The 22,322-nt window shown below is 41.8% G+C and overlaps 1 protein-coding gene across 7 annotated transcripts in view; it reads right to left on the reverse strand.

Annotated features, from left to right (window-relative positions):
• Positions 1 to 16,942, reverse strand: part of LOC121882202 (MAM domain-containing glycosylphosphatidylinositol anchor protein 2-like) — a 181,359-nt gene extending 164,417 nt beyond the window's left edge. For all 7 annotated transcript variants that reach the window (XM_042390244.1, XM_042390243.1, XM_042390240.1 and 4 more), the window contains exon 1: positions 15,842 to 16,942. In XM_042390244.1, the coding sequence (XP_042246178.1) occupies positions 15,842 to 15,914 (73 nt within the window). In that variant the 5' untranslated portion in view covers positions 15,915 to 16,942. The remainder of the gene's footprint in view (positions 1 to 15,841) is intronic.
• Between the last annotated feature and the right edge of the window lie 5,380 nt (positions 16,943 to 22,322).

Below are 22,322 nucleotides of genomic sequence, written 5' to 3' on the forward strand. Positions count from 1 at the left end.
CTCCCCACAAGTACGTGGAGGAGGTGAGAGGGAGAAAGCCTGAGCTGTCATCACAGTTTAGATCAGTGTCCTGCCTCCACCCCCGCTGCCTCCAGAACCCTTGCCCTCCACCCAAACCTCCAGCAGGGTATTATGCAACTTCAAAAACAAGGTCACGGAAATATCCAGGGAGGAATCAAAGAAGATAAATAGGAGGGAAAGGAGAGGAAAGGAAGATTCTCTTCCTCCTCCCTCCCTCTCTTTCTGCCTGCACCCATTGCAGTGTGTGATTCAGCAGGAGGTCAGATCACTGGAATGAGAGAGCCTGCAGCGCCTAACGCATACAAATGCCTGCAGACACACATTTACATGCACACAGACGCATGCACAAATACAACACTGACACATACACATGTCAGACACTGGCAGCTGGAGAGATCATGATAGTTTCAACAAGATATGGTCCATCATGTCCTTGTGTTTATATGTGTGTGTGTGTGTGTGTGTGTGTGTGTGTGTGTGTGTATTCAGGCTTGCATGCGGCGAGGTGTATCACTGTGAGGACTAATACTCACCCTCAGTTAAGATCAAATTTCCTAAACAAGGCATCCTCTTGAGTAAGAAACCTTATTCTGACCCCTCTTTGTCATGCATTATTAATAAGGCTTCTAGTTAAAAAACTGGCCCTGGTGAGCAAAAGAGACGTCAAACATTACTTCTGTATTGCTCAGGGGACTAACGACACCGACTGCTGCAAAGGAGAAGAGAGACGATAGAGTGTGTGAGTTAAAAACAGTCAGCAATATAAAAAATATTATTGTGGAGACTACGCTGCTTTGTAAGGGAATAATTGAATATACTGCGCTGTACTTGTAGTCAATGAATCAACAATGAGAATTATCAAAATGTATTAATCATTGAGGTATCTTACTGTGCAGAAATATCAAACATTCACTGGTTGCAGCTTCCCGAGTGTGCTGACATTCTCCATTTTACATCATTATAAACTGATTAGTTGATTAGTTGATCAGACAAAATGAGCAATCTGAAAATTGTGATCAGCAGTTTTTACTCTCTTCTGGCATTTCATACAACAGACTAATCAACCCTACTCCTACTCCTAACCCTAACCCTAACCCTCACCCTGACCCTTACTGAAAAATATAAGCAACAGGTTAAAGAAATAATTAAAGTAACTGCTAGTTAAAGCCATAACACTGAGCATTTAGAGCATTTCAACTGTTTGTTGAACCAAGCAAGCAATTTGAACACATATCCTCGGCTCTGGGCACAGGCATCTTCCACTATTTTCTATGAATTTACAGTACCAGTCAAAAGTTTGGACACACTTTCTCATTCGAGTGAATGGGAAGGTGTGTCAAAACTTTTGACTGGTACTGTATATAGAGAAAAGAAAATCAATAAAATAATTGACAGACTGATCAATAATGAAAAGAATTATAGTTGCAGCTTTAAAATATTCCAACAATAAGAACTACATGTGTCACGTCACCACTATCCATCTATCACCACAAACGCAGCAGCTGATTTCTTAATGAACATTTTGTATGATAATGTGACACTATACAAATCAGTTAATAGCTCATTCTCCTGGTTATTTACATGCTAATGTTGTTGTGTCAGCTTGCAACCATTTTTTTGCTTGATGAAACTTTGCAAAGCCTTCCCGTCGCTGCTCTTTCTTCCCATACAGCCAAACCGTCATTAATTAAATTCTGACTGTGTAAAACTCAACACTGTGCCAGGGTTTAGGTACATCTCCACCCATCAGAGATTATTAAACACTCTTGATATTTTTGAACACCTGCCTCAGAGCTTCATGACAACAGTCAGTTCCCATGTCCTCCCAAAATAATTGTGACTGAAAAATCAACAGTCATTAACTGGAAAAACTGCGGTGAGCAGGATCTGCATCCGCCGCTGTATGTTCCTCTATGAGCGCCTCGCATGTGTACGGTCATGTCATTACATGTTAATGGGCTTTCCTCTGATGCTACAGCGGAGTAGAGAGACGGAGGCTGTGATGGAGAGAACAGGGAACCATTTGATGTTTGCCAGTTGAAAGAATAAGCCTTCCTTTGGGTTGTGCTTTCCACAGAGGCATGCTGGGATTGAAAGAGCGCTTGCCCAGGGCTAAAGGGGATTTTTGGTGGGCGTCACACATCCAATTACCTCGGTAGCATCACAGAAATCCACAGGGAATACACACACAAACAGACACACATTCACACATGTGCACACGCGCGCGCCCACGCACACACCGACATGTAAGACACCCACTGCAGGAGGCTCTCACCGCAGAGGGGGCGCAGCCAAATTTCACTATTCTGCTTCTGCTGGATCGGTTGCTGCGGAATTCATGAATATTATCAGCATGTGTTGATATGTGGCTTATGATATAAATATGGATAGCAATATGGAAACACCACCCAGGTTCCACCTCTTTGGAGAGCATTATTAATGCATTCAGAGAAGCTATTACTGGATTTGCATGGGTTCTTCTGATGAGCCAAGAGGACCTGCGGATCCACTAATATGTTGAGGTTTATTGGTGCATTTCAAAGCTGTTTTGAAGTCTTCTGTTCTGTGGCAAAAGCTTGGATTTCTAGCTGTTTAATATCCCCACTATCAAAACTTTAATAACAACATGGTCCCATATCAGCACACCAAACACGTAGACCCAACAAACCAAACTCATTTAAAACACAACATCTCAGAATTAATGCATTCAGACACTTTTTCCACTCCTACGTATGCAGGTTGATAACTTTAATATTTCCTCTTTCCTTAAAACAGGGGCCTTGAAAGCCAATGGGAAATCATACTTCACCAGACATTTGTAATTATACAAGATTCGTCATTTCTTTTAATAACATGATGAAATGGCCTGGAGCACCACTTCTCTTTTATTGAAGCTGATAAATCTCTGATCTGTGTAGTGTTTAATCACCTGGTCCACTTGGGGGGAAATGACTGTACCAATTTGGTAAATACACTTAACAATTTCAAACCTTGAGGAGAGTATTTATGTGAATTTCGGTCGAGGCTGTTGCCATCTGAGGATCTTAAGAAATATGGTCAAGGGATCCATCCACAACTGAACTGAAATCACTTCTTCAAAATCATTTGGGAAGCTCAACATAATTTTCTTCTTTCCTACATCATATTTTGCTCTTGATCCAGACTACATCCCTAAAAAAAAAAGCAACATATGTATTCAGTGAATAAACACAAGTGTTCTTCCAGGGATCCCAAGGACTTGCACAGCAGTCCCCAAACAATCAACTATAGATAGGCTATTGACCTGCAATTTCACACAATCAACCTTACCCCCAATTGAGCTTAGAGGATAAAATCCATGGCGAGTCCGGCTGTTAGCTTAGGAAAGAGTTGCTGTTCACAAAAGCTTTTCTGCTACGCACAGAGACCTTTGATTGCAACCCAAGAGCAGACAGATATAAACTCTGCTCCAACCTATATTTTAGCAACCTTCTCAAGGAAATCACGCAGATGAAGGGTCACTAGAGAGGTCTAACTGACCCATTCCTTCTTATTAAGATGTCCTAACTGTTCAGAGATGATGCCACACTTTCAGGTGTTTGGTACAAACCCGGAATTGAAGGAGTAATAATATTGCATGCCAGAGAAAAGGCAATGTAAGGGCACAAGGAAATAAAATGGAGGGAAATGGGGAAAAGCGGGAAAAATGGTAAAGGTCTGGAGGTCAGCTCAAGCTGTGAATGTGGCATTTGAGAAGGCCTCCCTCAGGCTTCAGCCATCCTCGGATGAAACACATCTAGCTGGCATGAAAGAAGAGTGATGGGGACTGCCATGTGTCTCTCTGTTTTGTTGTTCTTCATGTCCTGGACCTTTTCTATTAGGAACATTACAAAAAGTGTTGTACATGTGACTCACTCTTACACTGTTTTAAATATAATAATCAAACCTTTCTTGCTTTGGCACAAATGGTCTAAACACATTTTTGCTCAGTGTACCACATACACTATGACAAGAAGCTGAAAATGTAATAAGCAGAAGCATCAGATTTCCAACAAGACCACATGCGGCATATAATATATTTTCACCATGCAACAGCAATGTTGAATTAATCAGTAATTTGACTGGTGGTAATTTGGTTAAGCTCGTATTACTATTAATACTTAATTGTAGTGATTTGATTTGCCAATCAAATAAAAACGTCTGGATCAAAATAAATAAAAGAGACTGGTTCAAAGGAAAAGAAGTCCGTGCTGTGAATAGTTGATGCCAGCCTTTGTCGAGGCCAGCAAAGAATGAAGCACATCAAGTGAGAATTTCACTGAAGGCAAAAAGCGTGGGCTGATTCCTTTGCCGTTTGTGATGAGGGAGAAGCTCTCCAAAAAGAAGCACACCTCATGCTGTGCAGACACATATAAGCTGGGTCATGAGCCAGATTGGACTGCTAATAAGTGACGGCCCAAGCTTGAATTTCTAAGAGGATCCACCAGACTGTGAGGAGACTCGGGCAACACAGCAAGAGTTAAATTGTTGATCCTGGGCGAATTTGTCTCAGCAGCTGATGCGTGGCTACGTTTTACCCCCACAAAGTAATTCCTACACCTACAGAGTGCAAATATACCTCCACGTAAAATGGCTACGAATTGCAAAGCCTTCGCTGCAGCAGCCTGAATCAAGACAAGAAAGGAGACAACCAGAACTGGGCAAGATTTCGCTCAGTGGAGAAGTGCTTTGCCTACTCCAGATAACTCTGCTTGCTTTGCCATAGGAAGGCATTAACTGACAGTACACGGCTTGAGGTTATCCCCATGGGTGTAACAGCCGCTGGGATATACTATGTCTGGCGAAGAGATGAAGAAGCATGACGCTAAAGAGATTAGCTATTAAATTGTGAATTTCTGCTAGAAGAATAAGGTTTCAGAGACTATTAAGGGATACACAGAGAGCCAAATAATACACAAAAAGGCTCAGCAGACAGTTGGATATCCCTTTAAAGAGGGTAGGAGGTTTAGTAAGTGTAAAAGGACACGTAATGACTGCATCACATGTTCGCAGGCACTCTGTGGCACGTTCAGTATCCATGATGATTCTTACTCAGAAGGGCTGATGTGTGAATGCGATGATAAATCACATTGCTAAATTAATATCTCAGCAAAGTGTTGCCCTAGATAGATGAAAAAGCACACAAAGAAAACGGGTACACATGCTCCCACACTCACATGCACTGCATGTTCATCTGTGTTGAAATTTCACAGTGCCTCTGCAGAGCCACAGCACAGCTCCACAATCTCCGTCTCCTTTTGCCAGACGGGGAATGACTAGATTTAAGACCAGAGGAGAAAAACACGGCATGGATATGTGGTTTTTTTCCAGTATTTTTGTGGTTTTGTTGGGTGGGGAGGTATTGATATGATGTCGTCTTATGCAGGGGTGTCTCCGTGTGCAGGTCCCCTGCTGTCTGGCTGTTTGGCTTTGGTTTTGAAGCTCCAGAGTACTGAAGGCATCATTGTCAACACATTTACTTCGCTACTGTTCCTGCTTGTCAGAGAAGCTTAAGCATTATTCGCTACAAACATAAGTAGGCCCCTTCCTGCAGTTGCCTCACAGCGATGAAATGGTGGTGATTTTTGAAGAGACACATTCAGCCCCCCTCCCCTCCACCTCACCCTCTACGCACACACCCCTTCACGACAATCTCATCTGCTCTCGTGCACAATTGTACGGCCGCTGCGAAGAGCTTTCGTTTCTGCAATCACTTCACATTTGTTTCAGCGATTGATTTCCTGGCATGTGAGGGGAAGGAGAGAATGAGCGAGTGGGTAGGCAGCGAGAGAGGGAGGGAGGCAGGCAGGGAGGGAGGAAGGGAAAGGAGCAGGCGAGGGAGGCAACAGGGAAGTCAGAGGACGTGCAATGCCAGGCTCACATACTGTCACCATGACAACAGACATCACTTCACAGGAGCAGCACTTAGGATGCCTGTGTGGGCTGAAGTGACATAGTTGAAGGTTGGCATTAGCCTCTTGTGGGTGCCACAACGTACCAATCGTCTCCTGGCTTGCTTTTTGCTTTATTTCCTCCACTGTGCTGCTAAAAGACGCCCTGTTGCTCTTGTCAGCTACCTATTGGGATTGTAGAGTGATTTGTACTTTATGTCTGTAAATGCGGGTCCTGCCAGTTTGGCTTAACAAAGACAATTCAATTGACTGAAATGCGTAAGGGTAGACAGGAGGAGACATTCATATTCAATGAGTCCCTTTCATCATTTGCGTCACTTTGAAGCTGGCTAGCATGTATAATTCTCTGTGATTTGAAGTGATGCCAATCATGGAAATGATAACTCGAGATACGGAAACACACCACCGACACTAAAAAGGATCTATCTTAGCAGCTAATCCTGCTGTTCATTAAGAAAATCTGTAACACTTTATGAGGATATACAATTGATGTTTTTAAATGCAAAACTAATGTATGACTCATCACAATCTAATGCATGTATTAATGGATTATATAACACTAGCTCAATATTAATAAATGAGCAAGTTCATGGAATGATTTAACACTTAATGGAGACATTAATTTACAATATGAATTTTAACTCACAGTTAAGCCATACATTAAGTAACACATCACAACTTTAGCTGTAAACCAGGTAAATGGCTTAAGCTGCATTTGATCAGCCTATTCAAAAGCATAACTGCACTTATATCTTCTCTTTGTGCAAAAATTATAAACCTGGCTAAAGGGATTTTGGTCTGCTCTTATCAGCATGCATGTATGACTGCATGACAACACACACTCTGCATTTGTTCTTGTTTATCCATCCACATACAGTATACAGTATTTACAAGCTGGCCAAACTCTAATGCGTGTAAGAGGCATGACGACACCATGGAAGCATGAATTTTTGGCGTTTATATTCCAAGCTTTTTATCATAATTCTAATTTGTCAGCCAAACCTCAGAGACTGTATGTGTCAGAGCAACCACAAAGGGCAATAGTTTTTTTTTTTTTTTTTATCTCCCACATGTTCATACCACAAAATCGGCACTGATCAGACATGTGGTGGCGCTATAATAAAGTGTTTCATTCTGTGAGAGTCTGACACTTTTTTATAGGAATGCCAGCCAGGTCTCTCTCCTGGAATAATTGTCGTTTTTGTTTTTGTCAACCACATAAAGGATGCATGAATTTAACCAGTGGTGGAATGTACATTAAACTAAGTACATTTACTCAAGTACTGTATGTAATTACAGTTTTAAGGCACTTGTACTCAATACAGTATGTAGTATAAAAAGCATTTCCATTATATACTACTTTAGGCCTCTACTTACCCAAATTTTAGAGGAAAATATTGTAATTTTTTCTCTTCTCAGATGTAAATAGGGTGGAGCTATGCTGAGAATTATGTAATTTCACCACATTATGCACCAATAACAAGCTCAGTTTGTCTGCTCTGGGAAGAAGAGGTCTAATTAGGGCACATTCACGTAAGTATAGTGGATGAACCCAGGAGCATAGGAAGAAGTTGAATTCTTTCGGAAATGCTGCGGTGTTTTGTGTCCGGCAGTCTATCTGTGCGTATGCAGGAGCATACACACGCGCGGTGACCTCTGGCCTCAGGGCATGAAGGATGTCAGGAAAAACATTGAACAGAACTAAAAAAGGCTAGCTATGGTTGGATTGCTAGGATCATATAGACCTTAGATGTGTTCTGCTGCAACATAGTTGTAGCTATAGATTAGAAAATGAAGGTTTATTGATTTTATTCTGTATTTATTTGGTTAATCAATATTATGCAATTTTTAAAAAAGTGTTTTCCCATTGTTTTCATGATATATCAACACTGAGGACAGAAATGAGTGAGTATCCAATTGCAAGCACGTAGCCTTCTAATATTCTCCCTAGATAGGATGGGAATAAAATTATTAGCAACCTGAAGATCACCAAGTCTGCCTCACCATGCTCGGCACTCTTCGGGAAGTTTGCCTCATAATCAGCCCTCCATCACTATGGAAACAGTAGGAAACTAATCATCTTCCATGCGTTCTGTCTGAGAGTCGATGCAAAGAGCCAGATTCTAAATGATTTTTTTATTGGCTTTAGTTAGAACGGTTTGCCCCTCATTACACTTTGACTCGTTTTTGATAACCCTCAATTTCATTCATTCATTTATTGATTCATTCATCCATATTTGTATATATGTATATATGCTCATTTGTTCCTTATTCACCCCTATCCCTTGGTAGGTCAATAAATATCCTGATTTATTCGTTGTATTTGTCGTTGTATTTGTGTATTCCTTTAAAGCAGAGATGGAGATCCTTGAGAGGTCACAACTTTCTGATATTAGACTGTTTAGTTTGGTTTAATTTTCCCTTCCTGTGAAGGGTGGTGACCCATTTCCTACAAGAGCAAAATTTAAATCCTAAAAGTAGTGATATCCCTACATAATCGAAACACCTGTGTGGGTGGTGCTGTGGTGCTTTAAAACATACAAATGCATTCTCACCAAACAGCAGAACAATAATTAGTAGTTTGAATTTGCTCTACCTTGACTAACCACAATATTAAAATGTTGCTTATACCTTAATGCATCAATAGTGACAAATCAATATTATATAAAATTATGACTCTCAGCGTCCACACTGCATAATGAGTACTTTAACTTTTGGTGCTATAAGCACATTTTTCTGATAATACTTGCATACTTTTACACTACACAATATTTTAAATAGAGGACTTTTACTTGTAACAGAGTATTTTTACATCCACATGTTCTTCCACCACACCACATTTAACCATGATAACACATAACAACACACTGCAACACTGAGTAAACCCACCAAGTGCAGGTACGCAAAGTTACACATGCTGTCACAAGAATGACTCTCTTTATTTGTGTTTGAGGGGGGCTACACTGGTTAAAGGAGACGCTGATGACACATGTTGACAATGGTTGAGGGACCCAACACTGAAGCATTGCATCTACCAAAAAAACCCTGCCTTAAGTCGTTAGTGTAGATACATAAAGAATGGCCAGTTACACAATTTGTAAAACTTGCCGAAGACAAGCTGCTGCTAAAGGATCCAACACCTCAAACTTAATGCAGCATCTTTGAGATCACCATCCATTAGGATCTTGTAGACTTCTAGCACTATACCATGGGATCTAATTAATTGCATTTCAGTGATTAATAACATAAGATATGCTCTCAATTTCTTTCTTACATTTTTACTAGAAATGCAGAAAAACCAATAATAGACAGGATTTTCTCAGGCCTCATGTAAAATCAGATTAATTATTAAAATAGATTATTAAAAATGAATTTTAAAAAAGGCATGGATGACAGTTGACGATAAAATCACTTCAGTTTATTACCTAAATTAGTAATATTTTCCCTTGGGGCATCAATAACGTTCATCTTAATCTTTTATGAACAATAATTAAAAATACAATATCTTAAATATTAGAAATCAACTGGAGTTATTACTGCAATGTCCAATCAAAGTTCATCTTGCATGGATTATTTATTTTCATTCTTATTATTCACTTTTAGCCTGAGATTATCTCTTGTACTGCTGTAGTTCAACCCACTGTTACAGCATCCTTGATGAAGTGTGTGTCTTACGCTCCCTCTTCAAAACAACACATGCTCATGTGATTTTATCCATCCATAATATAATGAAATAAATTAATGCATAATAATCATGAAACCATGATTATTCCTTGGACTATAATCGTACCATCAAAATCTATAATTGTTGCATTCCTATGCAGGTCTTAAGTCAGAAGAAACTCTCAGTAGATGTAAATCAGCACCTTTTGGATTTGGGATACAGTATATGCCATTATTTGTTTGTTGTTGCTGTGTATTCCAGCCTTTCTCGAGCAGCTGATCTCACTCACATTCATTTTACATATTTTCTTTTTTTACCTTTATTAGACTAGAGTGTACAGTACATATATACAGTATAGAGCAGTTGTGAAATGAGGACAGAGAGAGATATAGGGAGATGAAAGGTCCCCTGCTGGACTTGAACCAGGAACTTTGCAATTACCTGAGCAGAATCCTAAACCACCAGGCCAACAGGATGCCCCGTTGCTGACAATTCATCTTTTAATTTAAACAGTATGATGTCCAAACTTCAACAGTCCAACATGCCACCACATTCAGGAAAAAACAAATCACAGCCAATTATGCGGAAAGAACAACATGATATTTCCGTTCCTGGTCTTGCTGTAGTGCTATTAGCGTTGTAAACACAGACTTCATTGTCAGAGACAAAGCAACAGAATAAAAAATGTCTTACTTCCCAGGTCCTGTCTTTAGTTACGCTCAGTGTTGCAGACACAAGTAGTAATTAAATATTAATCACTATCCATCTACCTCAAACAGTGTAAAAGCGTGAAATATTTTCACACTTTAAGTTGTTTTTAGCATTCTTCATCTTTCTAATGAAAATGACCAGAAGGGTATAGGAAGGAAACACAACTCATTGTAACCTACATCCCTCATGAGTCATGGTACAATTGCACCAAGCACCTTAAAGCAAGATATTGCAAATTTAATTCATTGGAGTTGAACCATGTGTCTGTCAACATGAGGAAATTAACACTATTACAAGAAATGAAATCACTACAGATAAAAGCCTTGCTGCTGTACAAACAAGACCAAGGTTGACATTTTAGATTTAAATCTTGTTTTTAATGATCCAAGTGATAAACGAGCACTTCATTAGAATGCCAGAAGACAAAAGGAAAAAATATCAGATCTGGTTCAGTGCTGGCTTTCTCTGCGAGGTTAGAGGCCACACTCGACTTCATTAAAAGTACAGAATTACTTTTGATTCGAAATAAACCAGGGCGCTAGGCCAGTCTAGTCATGCACCCGAACAGGACTTAATGAATGAATGACTACAAGATCATTAGCAGCAGCTTTCTGTCCCCGGCACTGTACAGAGCAGGACAAGTAGCTCAGGGTTTGGGGATGTGGGCTTAACAGTTGAAGCAGCCAGCCAGGTTACAATAAGCTTCTTTGGTCCATGGTGGGGATTTGGCCTTGAATGATCCAGAGGTAAATTGTGTTCCTGAACTCACCCAAATCCTCAAAGTGGAAGGAGGAAAGTATTATAGCTGTCCATGATGCTGACATGTGCAAAGTAGTCAAAGCTACATCATACGTTTTGAATGCAAATCATTAAGAAAACATAATGCTTGATGAACATCCATACAGAAAAAAACATTCCATCATTTCTCGCGCTTTGAATTATGCATAAGAAAAAAGTAGCTTTCTGTGTGGACATTGTGGTAGTTGACATCACGTTTAAAATCTCCGCTACAAGCCGAAAGCCTATAGCTAAATTTTGCCCATATTCAGCTGCATCTTTCAAAACAGCTAAAGAGGACAGAAAGAGGGTGAAATTAGGAGTCGCATCCTTCCAGTTGAGAATGTCAACACGCAACACCTCACATAAACATGGGCAACAAGACCAATTTGGCCTCACACAGCTACACTGCCAACTCAAAGAGATCAAATTAAAGGGGTACTTCACTGATTTTACACATAAAAGTCACTAACTGTGATGATGTCATCAGGGTTATCTCAGCTTTGATTTGTAGACTACAAATTTCTAACAGAAAGCCTGTGCTTCAAAGTGGGACAATGGAGTTTGAAAGATGTGGGCGTTAACCAGGCAGTGGTGGTCAAATGAAATTATGCTACTGGTTGCATTGTTGGAAATGTAGGATCCAATGTTTTTGCAGTTTGACCCATACTTAAGACTAAAAGTCAGGATATCTCGGCCTCCATTGCTTCTTTGCTTCTATTTTCACCATTTTTAAAGATCTGTGTCTCACAGGTCTCCCAGCTGCTCAACAGGTGGAGTACCCCTTTAATTTGAACTTGGAGAGAATATGAAACCTGGTATGAAACCCGAGCTGTTCCACCATAATTGCATTGTATTGAGGTGTTCAAGTGATATTGTCAAAGATTATCCGATGAATGCTGAACACAGCAGGAGTGTAAGTTGTCCCCACAGTGTATACTCAGTGCCAGTCTCAGAGGACCAGGTCCAAAGAGAACTGACATTTTGTATGATTAAGTTGGTGCTATCTGAAGCCCCACCCAGGGGTACGTCGTAATCCCCGATGTGCACCGCGCACTGTTCCACTGAAACAAATTACTTCTCCTACGCCATACCCAACTGTATATCCTCATTTGCCTCTGATTGAAGCACATATACTGTAGACATCCATCCACTGTTCCCCGGGGAATTGAGGGAGAGACAAGCAGAGCGAGACAGGCAGAGAGATAGGGACTGAGAGTGGGAGGGAGGAGAAGCGATAGAGTTATCCATGGTCTCATTACGGTGGGAAATGTGAGGGTCCGATCCAAGGGAATGATGAAGGACTCTGTGGAGGAGGCCTCTAAGAACCAACAAAGACGGCTTTAGTTTCACTGGCAGAATGCATTTGCATAGCTTAGAAGCCAAAGCGTCTGAACCGGAGCTCATGAAAAGAAACCCCAGCAATTGCTTGGACTTCAATGCAAACGAGAGGGAGCGAGAGACAGAAAGAAAGAGAGACAGAGAGAGAGAGAGAGAGAGAGAGAGAAGTGGGATGGGAGAAAAGCAGTAGGAACTTTTTCCGTTTCTCTTCAGTGGCATAGCACAAAACGAGATCAGGAACATCTGCACATCCCATGGAGGTTGTTGCTGACTGACTTTGATGCAAAGAGAACATACTGAAGGCGGTACATCTCCAGATAAAGTAACAACCAGAAAAACATTTCCATGCTATCATAAGAGTCATGTTTCATTGTAGCCGTTTGATATTATTATTTAGTGCAGTTTAGCTGGCGGCAACATTACACATTAATGCCATTTGAGACTATTTAGCAGCAGGTTTGTAGGTAAGGATGAGAGGTAGATAGGGAGGAGAGGTAGCTCCTATGTTGCTATGATGAAGGGGCGGTTAGTGGCCACAGAGATGAGCAGAAGCTGAGATAATAGAGCAATCTCCTAAAGCTGGGTGGGACTTTGTGTGTGTGTGTGTGTGTGTGTGTGGTGAAAGGGATGAGAAAGAGAGAGACACACTCCGAAGACAGAAAGGGAAAAAAAGAGGAACAGGCAGGGGGAGAGAGAGAAAGACTAGAGCAGATGTTGTACTTTAGTGGCGTCTCTCTTTCCCTCTGTGGCCTGGAGTCATGGAGGGATGACTAGCCTTCATCAATCCTCTTTAATGACTCTGGCAGCACCACTTAACACACTAGTATGTGATTTCTTCATTACTACAACATGATTCCACCATTTAGTCTGTGGCGATGACTTATATACCGATGCTCAGGGGTAAAAATTATCACTGGAAAGACTCGTTTTCACAAACGGTCCCATTCATCTGATTTTGGGTCAATTTGGAAATCTGTGATGCCTTGAAAGAAGATGATGATGGAATCTAGTGGAAGAAAGCAGCTTGCAGTGGTGAAAGGAAATAATGGGTTATTATTAAAATGCATCTCACTGTGGAAGAAAAAAACCCAGCACGTTATGGATCCCTGGTTTCAAAGATATGGCCAGTGCAAAGCATTCAAGGCTTGCCCTTTATAAAAACCCATTGTGAAACGCTACCACTTCAAAGTTACTGGCACTGTCGTGTTATCCTCCCTCAGCCCTCATTTTATTCAGTCACACACACCGCCGCCTTTCACCTGTGGTGCACAATACTCAGTTTCACTGACCCCCCTCCCACCTTCATGTGTCAAAACCTTCAGCGAATACAATGAGGGGAAACACAACATGCATGCTAATGTTTTGCCACCATCAATAATAAATGTGGACTTCTGAACTTTGCCAATAAATCTTAATTCAGACCACCTCCCTGGATATGTGCTGCATGAGACATACACAGGACTTCACCACAGGCTGCTTTAGTTTCTTCCAAGCACTGTATCTCATAAGCCCTTTCCCCTGTTACAACACTGGAATATTCAGCAGCAGCAGCAGCAGCAGCAGCAGCAGCAGCAAGGAAGCAGGACAGATGTAAATCCTTCCTATTCTTACTGTAAAATAGGTGAAACACAGAGGAAAAAAGGGGGGGTGACTATGCTCAGGGGGTTTACAGACTGCACAGCACACAAGCACAAACACAGACAGTCAAATGCTCAAACATTTCCATCTGTTCTATCTCCCTGTCTCTTCGTCCACGCATACTTCTATGGCAACACATCGAGCATTATGGGATATGATTCCTTCTAATGAGCTTGCGTCTTCATCTGCACGCACACGCTGTGGTATGGACAGCTTGCTCACACCAAGAATCCGCAGCTTTGATCTGACATTCATGTAATCGGTTTGGATGGTTAGCATCATGCCCGCCTCCACTGAATATACGTATCTTGGAGAGAGACTAGTTTAGCACACAGGGATATCGAATCAAGTAAAGGCGAAGATTTCTCAGGACATCAATGTTTGATGAGAGGCAATGCCCGCAGGCTTAAGGCGCAACTGTAGAAAACTCTAAACAACAACACCTACAGTATGTACAAATCTTACACTGCCTAATGAGTGCTTAGAGGTTTGAAGTTGAGGTAAAAATCCATACTACATGTCTTTAGATATAGATGGGTTTACTGTGAAATATCTGTGCAACAGGTGTTAGAGCAGGAAAATGGTAATGCGAACTGTGCACACACACACACACATATGAGCAGTCAGCTGCCCTGACATGTGCTGTGATTTATGAACTTACACACCTCTTCCCTCTTAGAGCAAAAGAATAGATAAAATCCTGGCACTTCATTGGTCAGGTGCAGCACCACGACTGTTCCTGTCATGCTCACAATAACCATTCATTGCATCTCTGCACACACACACACACACAGTGATCTTTTTTAGTGCTTGGCAACGGCCTTTCAAACAGCATCCCACACCTCTACTTGACCTCACATTCTCCTTGCACGGCCTTCGCTTCGGTCAGAGTCACCGTCGCTGCCGACAGGTCAGGCAGGGCTGCGCACTTCAAGGTTTCCTCCATGTCCCCAATGTTAGCGCACATGAATCATTACTTCCTCACAGAGCTGCTGCTGCTGTTGCTGCCGTTGCTGCTGCTGCGAGGATGACGACTCATATGAGACATCATCTGTGCCACTGGTTGCACAAGCAGACAGGGTAAGAGACAGAGATGTGAGCTCATTGTTAAGTATGTGCATGAGAGGGAGAGACAGAGATTCAGACAGACAGACATCAGAGAGAGGCAGGCAGATAGATCCAGCACACATGGAAATCATTCATGACGGTGCATTCTAAGTGCCACTGCTCAACAGATTACAGCCCTTATAATGACATTCAAAAAACACATTTGGCTTAATGTAAGACAAGTGCCACGTCGACCTTTAGTGGATCTCTGAATCATAATTAACAAATGATGGAGGTAACCAGTCTGAGAGGTTTCAAGGCTTCAAGACAAATCTACCAGGCTCTGGTGTAATAATCTATGAATGCATAATACTAAATTTAGCTTGCTCACCGACCAGAGTGACTGATGGATTGGATGAGAAAAGGGGATGTGCATGATTGGCTACACACGCGTTTTGCTGTATAACCCTCAGGGCTGCTGAGAACATTTGGAGCCTCTCACTCAATCATGACATTCAGACCTGGTTTGTCACCCTTACAGGAGTCGACGTTGCATGCTTTTTTTTTATTATTATCATTATTGCTAGACCTTGCGATTCTTTAAGTGGAATAAGTGGCCGATTTATGAGCGACCACTGTTTCACAAGGTCATGATCACATTTCGTTTCAGCAGGAGCAAATTGCACACACACACACATACACACACACTCACCGTACACTCCTTGGCAACGGATGCCCTCCACTATGAGCGCCAGCAGTCCCAAAACACAGATAATTAGATCCATCCTTTTCACGTTAATCTCTGCATATCCAGCTTTTCAATGGCAAGAAGTCCTTTCCGGGGCGGCGTAACAGAGGTGCATAGACACAGCAGTGCTCCCTATCCGCGCGTCGATTAATTCAGTGTCAGTATTAAACAGACTCAGGTGGTGATGGTTTTGATGTCCACTGCCATGTAGTGGGGGAAAATGCGGGAGCGCTCGCGGCACACAGGGACGCCGCGCGGAGGATGCGGGGAGTGGGCTGCAGAAAGCCCGGCCTTATAACAAACAGCAACCTCCGACTCCAGGTAGGTGCGCTCCTGTGATACCGTGTGTCCCTAGACTTTAGCGAAGACCCCCGAGGCGCCGAACCGAGGTGGCACACAGGTGCTTTCGACTACAGGCAGAAGGAGGCTCGGTACACACGAACATAGCTCCTCAATTCCAGCTGTGGTCACGGCTCGCCCCGCGGATGCTGCTGCTGATGCTGCTGCGTTGACTGCATGCTGTCAAACGAAGCCATCACCTCTGCTTCACAAGAAGAAGAAGAAAAAAACACACTCACACAGTCAAATTCATACTGTTTTCACCTTCGGGGCGATAAAGTCGTCAAGCTGCTGTTGCTCAACACTATACGGTGGAGGCTCGTGCGCTCACACAGTCACATCACGACTGCACCCGCGACGCCGCGCGCTCGATCTCTCCTCGGTGGCAATGGCAACAAGAGGGAGGGAGGGTCCAGTCCGGTGAGGAGCGAGCGGATGGTTTCTCTACAGCTCCTCGGCGATGCCTTGGTGTTGTCTCGGTGTTATTGAGACTACTTTCTAATGAATTCACGCGGCGACGATGGGAGCCGGATCTGCCCACCCGTGGAACAGTTTGAGCATCAGTCACGTTGTGCAATACGTGCTACGGAGACCGAGTGGTACCGCAACCGGTCTGTGGCTACGTCAAGAGGTGCGTGGCTTCCAGCGCTCATCTGTATGGGAGGCTTCGCTTAGCGCCAGGAAAGGCATGAGAGGCGCAGCTGCCTGGATGCTGAGAGAGAGAGAGGGAGGGAGAGAGAGAGAGAGAGAGGGGGGGGGGTGGGGGGGGGGGGGGGGGGTTGGAACCACTGGAGGACCCTTGCAACCAACACCAAGCACCCAGTCCTGTCTGCTGCAGGCTTCACCATGCGTCCTTTATCAGACAGTGAAGATGATATGATGTCTGTCATGTAGCATTCATCTAATGAATCAGATGTCTGTGGCTGGAAACAGAGAGATGTCCATGTTAGTCTATAAGTACTGCAAACGCTGCTGCCGCCCAAGGCCTACACAACCTATTTATGGCAACTTTTTAGCTACACAGAACTTTTAAAGTTTTGAAGAGGCACAGCTAAGTGGTTCCTAAATGGGGTCCAAGTAGGCCCTCGGGGGTCCTGCGGGCAGTTCCTGGGGGTTCCAGTAAAAAATGGAAAAGATTTCATTTCATTACATTCAATTTTGCTGTATCATGCAGCTAGAAATATTCCACTTATGAAGGACTATTCTGACCACAGGTTACAGTCCTGACTAAATGGTCCTGAAGACTATTACATTCACATTTTAAATGTGTCCACTTTATTGTTTTTCCGGGTGAAGTTTTTGGTAATATCAATAGCTGAACACATCTTCACATCAAAGAGATGGTGAGCCCATTGTGTCTTAATGTTTAATATTTTTCATGTAGAAATAGGGATGAATGTCAGGGGCTTAACAGTTTGATCAAACATACAGTGCAAAACACCAAATACACGATTCCAATTTTGTTTCCCTGTAATTTATCTCCTATGTCATTAAATCAGTTAATTTAAGTGAATAAATGTAACCCTTGTTTCACTCGTGACAGTAAAGAAACACCATGTGAAGAACAGTATTTGTCCTCAGAGGGCCTCCTCTTTATGGGCAGCTGGGGAAGTGACTACTGGGGGCACCAGTGTGTGGTTTGGCGCCCTCTAATGTTACTGCATGAAATGAATCAATAACTATGCAGTCATTGGGGGTCATTCCCAGTTTGTGAGTTGGTCATAACTTTGACTGCACACACTTTGACTGCTCACAGTTTAAAATCGAAATACAGATGACATCATGATTATTTCATTGCATCATTTAATTTCCAGTGTTATTCAGCTGAGCTGTCAATATCTGATCCTTAGATGAGGACTACACAGAGGAACGGAGGAGTAAAATGAATTGAGTGGAGTTAATATTTGATACAGGCTATTCTAAATTTAATCTTAGAATCTAAATGATTAATCTTGTCTGTACATTTTATACTATCATTAGCGCGATGGCCTTGTATGCCGGAGTGGTGGAGCAGTGAAAACGGCAACTGTGATTTTTAAAACGTCTCGGATTTTATTTTCTGCCAATAACCGGCTTTGTTTTATCTCAAGGTGTGTGGAATATAGAGCTCTATAATTTTATCATCACTTTAATTCAAGATGTCTAACCATCTCTTGGCTCTGGCTCATCTCTCCCTCTTCTCTGTCTGTCTGTGAGAGGATGTGTGTGTCTGTCTTTTGCAAGTGTAAGAAAAGTGGTCCTTTCATGGCCAGATGAATAAATAAAAATCTCCATTCAGAGAGTCATTTAATATTGAGTGTCCACTTCTGCGTGAATTTTTTTGAAACAACTTGCTGGTTAGAGTGAGTAGTATGATTTCTTGTCAATTGTCGCTTTTTGTGAAAGTTCCTTATATGATTGGACATTAACCAACTTCAAAAGATACACTGACAGGTAAAAAAATAATCAGTACTTAGGTAAATAGTAGGTTGTCAGGACTGTTTTCACCGGGGTTGGAAAGGCAGCAGTTTGGGCAGTAATAGAAGTCAGCTAAAAGTCCTGATAAGTCTAAAAACTTGTGTGTTTTGTCATATGGTGATGTGTGTGCATCGTTGCTTATCCCCCATCTGCTTGCTGCTAATCATTTTGTTTATTACTGTACCTTTGCATCACCCATCCAATATGGACCAGAGCGGGAGACCACTGGGGAAGCTTAGACTTTAACTTCCCATCTGTCTATTGTGGATAAGTCTGCTCTCAGCTTTTCCCTCTCTCTGTCTTCTCCTTCCCTGGTGGAATATAATGCAACCGTTCATATCCAAGACGTCTAATGCTACTACAGCGCACTGACATTGGAGGGAATGCAATTACTGAGCCCATTGTGTCTCCATGTAGCATCATGGGGACACATCAGAGGGTTTATAAATATAAATATGTCATCGCTACCATTGTAGTTGGAGCCGTATGACATTTCACTAAATTTATTCAGTCATACTGAGGTGTTGGATACAATATGAAACAAGACAATTTGGCATTTGGGGAAGCCTCTCTGGGCTTTGCATTCATCTTCAAACACAAAAATGACGTCACAGTAAAATAGAAGGCCAGGGTTGGCCGGAGAGGAGAGCGTATCTGCGTTTGTGTATATGTGAGTGTGTAAGAAAGAACATGAGAGGGTTATGGCTTTGGTACTTTGACAATATTCTGCTATGGTTGGCATCACACATGAGCAAATGGAACAACGTGTATTTTTCCCATCTCGCTGCCTAAATAGTCATATAACAGCCAGCGGCCACCTGTGGAAACTGACCCACTGACTACTGTCAACTGTCAAGAGATGCTCACTTTTTTTTCATTTTGTCCAGGTTTGCTGTTGTTGCTTCATTTCAATTGCACTGCATCACTGTTCAAATGTGGCATTTGAAGTGAATGATTGCTTTAAACTATCTAACAAGAGATGTTGTTCGGCGCACCCTGAGGGAATTGTGAGGTAAAAATTACATAGCATGCATGAGCGTTTGGATTCAAAGTACTTAAATGGCTCCAGCAAACTGTAATTATCTTTTCCTCTGAACAACCTGCAGAGTCATTAAGCATGCTGTTACAATCTGCAACATCCAGGGCACAAGCACCCATGGGGGTATTGTATATACATTTTTGGCCGTCACTCAAAAACTGCACATGCCTGACTTCCTGCCAAACCCGCATGCATATTAACTAGAGTATACACACTCACAGGACACCACCAGCTTCCCCTCCAGTGTGCCACTGTTGACGAATGTTTCACTTAGAAAATAGGTCACCTAAAAGCTGGCAGAAAGATTTTTAGAAGGGACGAAATTTTAAAAGTGGGCAGATGATTTAGCTTCTCCGTGTCATGATTCATTTCCAGTGCAAGACTGGCTTATCCGAGTCCAGCTGGAGGGGAAGAGACAGCGGGTGAAAATGCATCCAACAAGCACACTCATGACTCTCTTCCAGGCTGTAGTCTAAAAAAGATGCGAAATGCAATCTCTATTCAAATGAAAATCTCAGCACTGATGAGTTAATGCATACTAGCTCTGTTGATCCTCTAAGAAGGCAACAAACAAATTCTTTTAAGTTAATGGGATCTAGATCACATTTGTTGGTAATGTTCTGGCATGCCATTCCACATGAAAAGAGCTGACTACATTCAGACTGTGTTTTTAGCTTTCTGTTGCGGAAAGCATCATCCTCTTTTAGCGCAGTCTTTTAACACGGACTGGTGTAGGATCTCATGCTGAGAGGCAGGCCTTAGCCTGACTATAAAAACAAAAGGCAGTTCTGACAGGCATGACGTGTGTTTCTATTCTACAAATGTTCCCTCAGACACCCCCGTTTTCCCTGGGTAGCGGCACTCTGACACACTCAGTATTCACGGCAGCAGGAAGCCTGTCGGCAGTATTTACACACATAACTGGGGTGAAAAGAGGTAGATTTCACAATGTGGTGCAGCGGTTCATGGCAGCTGGTATCAAGATGCCGTCAGAATGCAGAAACCGCAGTCCTTTGTGATGGTCCCCTGTGAGATATCAGGGCTGGTCTCCACAGAGGTTGAATTGTCAAAGAAATCACTGAAGTTGTGTGAAGTTACCTGCAGATTTGCAGCTTTGTGAAACTTGTCACCGCTGCCTCAGACAGCTGGAAAAGTAGAGCTCACAACTGTGGCCTAAACACGTTTGTAAATCACAACGATTTACTATTTTCATTTACTTTGCTCACAAGAGAACAGCAGAATTTTTATGATGTCCTTCAACCCTACAATCTGATTAAAATCTCCACAGATCAATTCATTCATCTGTCTATACTGTGATTAAGCATTAACCATTTATGTCTCCCTCAATTTAGCTATACTGCAGCTATCCATTTTTACACGAGTAGAACTTCCTATTGGCCTATTGATCAGCTGGCTCCTGAGTGATTCGTCCCAACTCATCAGATTGATTCTGTCATGGCCGTTTTGGTGAGACAGCACAGACTTAACATGGCATACTCATTAATCTGTGTGAACCTACTCTACCAATTAAAATGGGCCAATACCTGATCATGCATACATGCAACTGAGATTTGTTTCATATTAGGAGGTTATGAGGCGACAGATCAAATAAATAAACACAAACTACAGCTGAGGCTAGTGGGAGTGTTGAAAGTTTTGGTCACAAACCAAATTTTTATTTTCAGAACTTATAAACATTAGTTTACCTAACTTGAGGTCTTCTGACATGAAATGAGGAGTTGAATGAATTTATTGAGAAAGAGCAAGTTCACTTTCCTGTTAATTACGTTTATAAAGAAGCATGATCAGCATATTAGCAGACTTCCCAGCATGCATTGTTTGAGAGTTAAAACTCTCAAGAGACCCTTCTTTTTTATAGTTTGAAGTAAACAAACTTGTCATGGTTGTTTCTTTTCATAATAACAGAAACAATGTAAACCACAATGAAGATTAGTATCAAATTCAGTCCCTACCCCTATACACTTCTGAGTCACAGAGAGGGGTCTTTTGAGTTGTCTTTGGACAGACTGGTACAGAGAAGCTCTTCCAAAGAGTTCTTCTAAAAATGAAAAACTGACTCTTCAATCTGACTGTAAGTGAGATTGAAGAATTATGGGTTCAACTTTATTGGACTTATCTCCAGTTGATGTAACTTAACTCAGTGAGTTTTACATTTTCACAGCTCATGAGTCAACCTTGAACTAATTATTCAAATTTTTCAAAGCAGCAGGAAAATGTAGCTGTAAATGTTTTACACTGTATGTGGACAAACTGACTGACCGATAGACCAACATTCTCATCCCCAAAAATGCCCTTTATAATGTCCCAGAACCCAAGGTAGCATATTAAAATTCTTTGTTCCTTTGTTGTATTTTATCATTAATTGTTATACTTAATATTGCTTATATTTTGTACTTATATTGCTTAGATTCTGCACTATCTATTGTTGATATTTTTTTTTTATATCTCTGTCTTATTTATTCTTTATTAAAATGCGTGGAGTAAATATGTACAAAGTCTTAAATACAAATGCACCATTTGAGGTTGACACAATTGCAATTTCATCATACTTGCATAATGACAGTAAAGTTCTTGAATCTTGATTTTTTT

The sequence above is a fragment of the Thunnus maccoyii genome, chromosome 17, assembly GCF_910596095.1.
Source record: "Thunnus maccoyii chromosome 17, fThuMac1.1, whole genome shotgun sequence".
Classification (NCBI taxonomy): Eukaryota; Metazoa; Chordata; class Actinopteri; order Scombriformes; family Scombridae; genus Thunnus; species Thunnus maccoyii.